Raw genomic sequence first — 8,230 nt, 5'->3', positions numbered from 1 at the left:
ATCAAACTTATCGAAATAAAAAGGCTTTATGCACATCAATATGATCATTATTGATTACATATAAAATCACATCCCAGAGAATCAATGCTCTAATAATGAGACAAACAAGGCACTTATTCCAGCATGAATTCAAGATTCAGGAAATGACAGAAAGAGTGTGGATAATAATAATATAAAATAATATTAGTTTGCATTTTACATTCATTTGGTAAAATAATGGTGCAGACCAGAACACAAAGCAAGGAAGTTCTCAAAGCTCGCTGTACAGTGCTAATACTAAGCGTGAATATTTGTACTTTCCATCACTGCAATCAGACATAACGCAACAGGAAAACAGGAAAGGTGAATTTAACTCGGCAGCCAGTAGATGTCAGTGTTTGTCATCTATCCTCTCATTTGCTCGTAATGCAATAAGGAAATTTGAGGCATTACCACAGTCCTACCTGTCAAATAATAAGTTGCTATTCCACTTGTTCGCGTGTTGTCATGTTGTACGGTGTTGTGCTTTTCCCTAATGTGTTATGTGGCGTGGACCAGGTGACAGGTGACAGGTGACAGACAGGCCCCGCCTCTTGACAGTCAGCTGGTCCACGGCTGCTGCAGTTGGATCAGCTGATTGAGCCAGCCAGCATAAGAACTGTGCTCTCCAGTCGTTCCTGAACCCACCTGTGTGTTTCACAACCATCGCCCTCATCCTTCCACTTGAATGAATCAACCTTCGATGCCCCTTTCATATTCATATCATATAATATATATCATAAAGTGCACAGTGACAAAAGTTAAGAACCACATTTATTCAGATAGATATTTACAACTTTTCATGATCACTTATTTACAATAATTAGGAGAAGACATGAAACCAAAGTATAATCTCATGATCCAGGGTATGTAGAAGTAGAAATCACAAATATGGCACTGAGTGGTAAGAAAAAGTGTTATCAGCAACAATCATATCAAGCTAAGGGTGGGGGGGGGGAATAATCTGGCTTTGTATTTATGAGGATGTTCAGCTGAGTTCATCAAGGCTGCAAGAATGTACTGCAAAAAGAAAAGCTGAGTAGCGCTCTGCAGGTTTACGTTGCATAACTTAACATGCCTGATCAGTTTTAATAAAAGGTTACCAATGGAATTATACACGACTAAAGAGAGAGACTAATAATTGTAACGTTTCATTTGAGATAATGGTGGTGAAAGAGTGTGTGCTCCGCTTTCAAGCACTGCATGTCTGCAAACTATACATCTTTTTTAAAGTTCAGGTAAGTAGCCGCTTGTATCCTAATTTTCCAGTGAAAACGCTCAAAATCAAAAACAAGATCAAAAACAGAAAAAAGAACAACAACAACATCAACAACACAATCAACAAAGCCATTGTGTCAATTAGGCAGTTCTCAACCAAGAACCACAATGGTCATAATCATAAGCGAGGGGAAATGCATGAAGGGTAATATACAGTCAGATCAGGTAATACACGAGAAACGGCACGGCACCTACGATGTGCAGAAACACTTTCAGTCAAAGGTGATTTTGGTCAAATTGTCTGACGTCATGGAGCAACACGAAATTGCAAATGCAGTATGCAAGGTTTAAGGAAAAGTGCTCCCTCTAGCGGCTGCTGCTGGAACTCCTCTTTACATGATTAAAGTGCTTAAGGCTGAGCTTTGATTTAGATATTTAGATGCCACATTTTCTGGTTTCCTCCAGTATTTTTTTTTTTTTACTCTGCAAGAATTCTTTACATCATCCAACATATCCGCCATGATGCTACATTTCTCTATTCAGCTCAGCCCCATAAAAACTTCGCTCACAAAATGTATTTGTATTCCAACACGAGCATGGAAATAAATCTTTAGTTGGTTTCCGTAGCTTTAAATAGATCGCATGAAACAAAGTGCTGACCAGCCAACGCACTCTACACTGGTGACTATTTTACACATATTTTAAAATACTTAACATAAATGAAATAGATTTAGGACAGGCAAAAGTTCTACCAACAGAGAACAGGCATGCGGTGCATTTCCAGAATCACTTTTATCTTTGTCCACAACCCTTACGTGCAGTGTTAAAAAGCTGCAGCTGCGAGACATAAATAACCAATGACCTCGTCTGAATGATAAAGCCTCAAATCTACTACTCTTTGTCCCGGTTACGAGTTACGAGGCTCTGTCTGTCAGCGCCTCACTTACAGGCTTACGAACGAGTAATCTGAAATGGGACTACCATCCAGCTGCTTATACTACAAAGAAATTGCATTGCGTTTGTTTTTATCTGTGCTGTATGAGAGCGTCAAGACATTTTAAAAAGGTCTTGCGTCATTCTAAAAACCCAGAAATCCGTATAAGTGCCCTATTTACATACGGCTGAGACTCTGGCTTCTGAACACTTCCTGCTGATTAACCTATTTCCTTTCATTGCTGGTGTTGAAACTGCAGAGACCTATAAAAAAAAAAAAAAGAATTTCAGTGCAAACACAAACCACAAGAAAGAATCACCAGAATGACTGAATACAAATATAAACATTTACATACTGTACGTATAATAGTGCTTACCGGGTACATCCTTCTTGAATTTGAACGTTCTGTGGAATTCTTAGGTAAACAAACTGTACAAAGACAAGAAGGAAGTTCAGGAACAGATTGTACAAAGTCAAGACACAAAATGCTCAGTTATATAACTAGAATGTGGCTTGGCTTACAAGGCTGTGCTTAAGATAGAGTGGGAACTTCTCCCACAATGTCATCCACTTGCACCACAATGTTGTTCTAAAAAAACGTTGGAGTGGGTGGAGCGTTTACTCTTAAGTCACGGTCATTTTCTCACAATGAACACCTTCCACGTATAACATGGACAACATTCTGGCATGCTGACATTTGCTCATCAGGAGATGGTAGTAAATCAAAGCCCTTGGACGTCTTCCTCAATGTGAAACTGTGTATGAACGGACAGACGTTTCCGCCTACCAACTCTCTCTCACGGCTTCGATGTCGCTCACAAGATTCTGTGCCAGACAGATGCCAAAGATCTAAAATGAATGAAAAAAAAATAAAAAAACACGTTATTAAAAATGAATTAGAAAAGGCCAGAGATCAACCACGGTGAAGGACGCAGCTCGCCTCGATCCTCACCTGGAGCAATGCTATCCCGATAAAGATGCCAGCCACTACTGTCAGGTTATCTTGAAGCCACTTCTCAAACTGAGGGACACACCCTTTGATGTAGATAAAGGTCCGCTGCTCAGAGTCCTGACAAATTATAAAAGCAGCAATTCAAACCGCCGTCGTATTTGATCGATTATCCCTTTAAATGTTTTTCATCTTAAGAACTTTATTGTGCGCTCAACAGCAAAGTAATTTTTAATGGTAGCACACGTTTCACCGTTTCACATAGATTCCCTCAGAATAAAACCCCTGTGATCTAATGTTAGCACACACACACACACACACACGCACATGGATGATTTATGTACGAAGGACTTTCAACGGAAACAAGACCGCAAGGGCTTTTTTGAAATGCTCCTCTTAGACAGGATGTTTGACTTTATTTGTACTGTAATACATGCTACTGTGTGACTGTACTTGTACTCTAACATTCTATCTAATAAATATATTCATCATCATCATCACACACGCACACACACGCACACACACGCACACACACACACACACCCACACCCACCCACACCCACACACGCTTCTTAGCACACACTCAGCTCACTGTTTTTCTGCCCTGACTCTTGTTAAAACAAATTCTCCCTGGCACTTTCCTCATATTGTAAATCAAGAAAACAAACAGCCTCTCTCTGTCTCTCTCATTATCCCACTAAGCACTAAGGTCATAGCTAATGATGGGGGGGGAGGGGTTCCAATTCCGAGTGCATCGCTGCAGTGTGAGTAATGCCGCACGGCACAAAGTGCCGATGGGGAGCCAGCTGCTGCATTTTGAAGAAAAAGGGCTTGAGAAGCTTACTGAAAGAGGGATATTGTGTCGAGGGTGGAGTACATAATGACGTCACATAGCCCCCCCCCCCGCCAAAAAAAAGAAAACTGTCTGGTGCAAAATAATGGCAAGCAACTCCAACTCTTAATGCTGTTCTACATTTTCCGATAAGGGCCTTTAGAATTTAGTGACTCACCGTTTTTGCCCGGATGTCGTAGCCACACTGAGTGTTGATCACATCCTCCTGTGAAGAAAACAGGGTTCACGCTTTAATAATGAGTGCTTAAAATAGTTTTAAAAAAATGAATAATTGGCTTGTATTTTGTGTAACTTTTACAGGACAGAATGTCCAATGTTGAGAAATTTTTCTGACAAAAAAAGGGGCGTGGCCACGAGAATGCTTCCTCTTCTTACTCTCAGAGAGTCTGACCAAACCCGAACGGTGACGCCTGGATGTCCTGTTCATGATAGCTGGCAGCTCTGGCAAGCCTTCTGGAGGACTGAGATAACCAATCTGACACCGGGGGGGAGGGCCTTCACAATTTCCCCTTCAATATGCTAGATTAGGCAACTTGTACCCAGTGGCGTGTGCATTAACGCGAGTAAGTGGGTTAGAAAGACTGAAATGCGGAGAGTTTTTTGGGACGACATACGGCTGGATCTTTGGTGCAGCAGGAGAAGGGCACTCCACATTTCTCGCGACTCGGGTTGGAATCAGTGCAGTTGAAGTAGATGTTCAAATCCCAGTCATCAGCTCCAAAAGCGCCGCAACACTCCCACTAAAGAGTGTTAAACAGACACAAAGCGCTCGCATGAAGGTCGACCATGACCGACAGAAATGAACAATCGGGATTTCAAAAACCACACTGTGTGGAGATCAGTTCGGAGAATGTAAGAAACACAGTGCTCACATATTCCTGAGTGAAATCTATCAGGTTCTGCAGATCAATGTCGTCTCTGTAGGCCCGAATGTTATTGTTAATAAAAAGGTTGAGCTGGTCCTTGATCCAGTCTTTGAAGACAAAGGCCAGGACTCCTGCCGTCAGCTCCAGGAAGAAGATGATACCCAGGAACACGGAGAACTGAAATATAGAGACATGAACAGTTATGAGGATTTACAGAAAAATGTTACGAGACCACAGAAGATTGAAAAAAAAAAAAAAAAATGTTTTCTTCTTCAAAATATGTTTCATGCGGGAACGTACAAACTTGAGCAGGAAAGAGTTTTCGCGCAGCGCTCCAATGCAACCAGCAAAGCCAAGGATGAACATGACGCCACCCACCACCAAGAAGAGCCAGACTGGGTCAAACCCCCCCAGGTCTGTGATGGATGAGATGTTGGACAGGACTCCCTGGCGAGACAAAGTCAATCAGTCCACTTTCTCTACGAGGTTTACAAGCAGAAGTAAAGCTGATCGATCATCTGTACAGGAAGTGCTTTATGTTTCCATGACCTTAGTGCACATTCTGGCTCGGATTCAACTCGAACGAGACAATTACTTGATTGTACATCATTTTGGAAAATACTCATTCCTCAATGCCGATTCCCATTTTCTGCAGGGGGGGTCAAATGAGAAGATTAATTCCACATGTGTGCACGTTGAATGCGAGGCTGGCGTTAGCACCTAACTTAGCAACAACTGAAATGTAGCTCAATCATCAATATGTTTTTTTATTTCACCCACAAAATAAGTTACCGTACATTTTATAGAAGAAAAGAAAAACGGTGAAAAAAGTAAACGTGTTTTGTGGGAAGGATTGTGGCCGAATTATTTGTTGGCAGGAGGACTTACTTGAGCCTCTACTGCTCTTCGCCACAACAGAGCCTGGCAAATAACCCCCCCCCCCCCCCCCTCGTAAAAACAGAAAACTGCTGTTTTTATAGTTTCACTTGCGTGCGGATTAACAACATTTTATTTCAAAAGGTTTAGGTGCCGCGGATAGAGCCAGGCCAACTGTTTCCCCATTTCCTATGTCTGTACTGAAATCACTGTCTGCTAGTTCAGGCTTCGAACACATGAGCAAGGCATCAGTCATCTCAGTGAACTGTTTGCACAAAAGAATATTCCCACAATTTAACGAGCATAATCTCTAAAACAGTAACATCCACGATAATACATGAAGGGTGGAAAAAAATGCATCTTATTCTTTAAAAGCTGTCCGAGGGTGCACATGCAGTAAATTAATCTGTGAAATGCATCACATCCTTCCTTCTGTCCATTGTTCAGAGGGACGTCCCACCGGACGGCGGGACATTCCTTTCAGAGTCAGCAAAAAAAAAAAAAAAAAACACACAGCTGGCATTTCACGCAGACAGTTGGTTATGAATGGCAGCAAAAACTCACCTTCTCGCTCCACGCCCACAAGCCAACGGCGAGAAAGGCCACTCCGAGGAACTGGAAGACAAAAGAGGAGAGATGCCAGGATCAGCCTGCTGCGACCGCTGCGTGGAGTCGTCACACACAGAAGCACACACAGAAGCACACACACGCAAACCACGGGGAGATGTTCCTGGCAGCGCTCCTTCACTGAATAGTCCTCATTGCTGCAGTATCAGGAGGAGAGGAGACTCCCACATGAGAAAGTATCTGTTGACAGCCTGTGGTTCATAACTATATCTGTGAATATATATAAAATATATATAGAAGCTTTTTTTCGCTGGCAGATGGGTGATTCACATTTTCCATGACTTTTTACATGATATATCTGTGAATATATATAAAATATATATAGAAGCTTTTTTTCGCTGGCAGATGGGTGATTCACATTTTTCATGACTTTTTACATGATATGTGCTAAACTATTCGTGAATCAATACTTCACAATGATTAAGGCCCTGTTGTGAAAACCGCAGCTTATACTTTTGCTCTGCTTTTATTTTTTATTTTTTTTAACCAAGCACCTGGACCGTTTATTGTGGAACTACATGCGCATATGCTGAAACTGTAAACATAAGAGGCTCGACGCTGTACATTCCACACTACACATCCACTGGAATACTCTCTCATGGTCGCCTGACTTTATATCCCACGGAGGATCTCTGGTGGGACTGAAAGAAGTCAGTTGGAGCACATAAAGTCAGGAATATTACAGCAGTGGAGGAATGGGCTAAGATTCCCCAGGAGAGGTAGTGTTTGGATGTGCAATAAACGCTCATATTCAACGTGTAATAATTTTACTTCCAGCTGTAATTGAAACGACTACAGGATAAAATATGCCTTAATTACCCCCCCCCCCCCACACACACACACACACACACACTGCTTCGATGCTGTGTCTGCATTTAAACAAAAAGTGTGTTGATGACGGCAAGTGCAGAGGAGAAGCGATCCAGTCCATCCATGCATCCTATTACAAGGCTTGACCCCCCCCCCCCCCCCCCCCCAAAAAAAAACCACTTTCCAGGAATTGAACGTCAAGCCTTGTTGTTGGACAAAAACATGAACGCACCAGCGCGTCCAGCGTGACGTCACAAGCAGTCAAACAAGGGGACTTACCCAGAATATAATGTTGAAGCCGAAAATGAAGTACTTGATGCAGCAGCTCACTTCATGAGCCTTGAAATGCTTCCCTGACATCATTTTGGACGGAATCACATCGACGGTCCCGTTTGGTCAAAACCTTTTTTGTTTTCTATTTTTCCGTGGCTCGATAAGCGCGCCGCCGTCAGTCGTTGAAGCGGCTGGAGATCGCCGCCGCCATCCTGTAGTTTCCCCTGATAAAAGGCGCAGAAGCTGCTGATCCGTTTTTATTTGAATGCTACAGCCCTGCAGCGCATTCATTTACTATATGGATCTGCAGAGGTCAAAATATATCCACGGGAATCAATCGCTAATCAGATTGAAGCGGACGCGACGGACCTCTACTTGAGCCGTAATGGAGGCATGGCTGTTATTTGAGTGGCATGCGTGCTGTCCAATGACGGTCTTCAATGCATGAAAGAAGGCGGGACTTCCTCCAGCAGAGACGGTGCCCTCATGTGACCATGAAATAGGAAATACTAGACTAGACAATAATCTCGTAGAAAATTATTATTAGCTTTATTTAAAAAACTTTAAAAGAAGGTAGTGACTGTTAATATTAATTTAACTGAATCACATTTGTGGATCTCTATTCTTTAATATATATATATATATATATGTTAAAAGTAAATATAATTAAAATAAAAGGGTACCTTGCACCACTGACTGAGAATAACATTTTAGTGTATGGATTAAATCATGATCTTGTGTGTGTGATTGTAAAATAAGACCATTGATTCATGGGAATATTGGCTTAGTTTATTGCATAACATACA

General features: G+C 41.9%; 1 protein-coding gene across 1 annotated transcript; it reads right to left on the bottom strand.

Moving 5' to 3' along the window:
- Positions 1-494: 494 nt before the first annotated feature.
- On the bottom strand, positions 495-7,514 carry LOC137912797 (tetraspanin-5-like). The gene is made up of 10 exons (XM_068756937.1): positions 7,431-7,514; positions 6,279-6,329; positions 5,139-5,285; positions 4,845-5,015; positions 4,587-4,712; positions 4,130-4,177; positions 3,123-3,239; positions 2,958-3,019; positions 2,547-2,599; positions 495-2,433 (listed from the first exon to the last, which is right to left on the bottom strand). Exons 1-9 carry the CDS (start codon positions 7,512-7,514, stop codon positions 2,587-2,589), a joined length of 819 nt encoding a protein of 272 aa, XP_068613038.1. The 3' UTR covers positions 495-2,433; positions 2,547-2,586.
- Between the last annotated feature and the right edge of the window lie 716 nt (positions 7,515-8,230).

The sequence above is a fragment of the Brachionichthys hirsutus genome, unplaced genomic scaffold (assembly GCF_040956055.1).
Source record: "Brachionichthys hirsutus isolate HB-005 unplaced genomic scaffold, CSIRO-AGI_Bhir_v1 contig_247, whole genome shotgun sequence".
Classification (NCBI taxonomy): Eukaryota; Metazoa; Chordata; class Actinopteri; order Lophiiformes; family Brachionichthyidae; genus Brachionichthys; species Brachionichthys hirsutus.
Note: the sequence above shows the minus strand (reverse complement) of the source record. Positions and strands in the feature narration are given on the sequence as shown.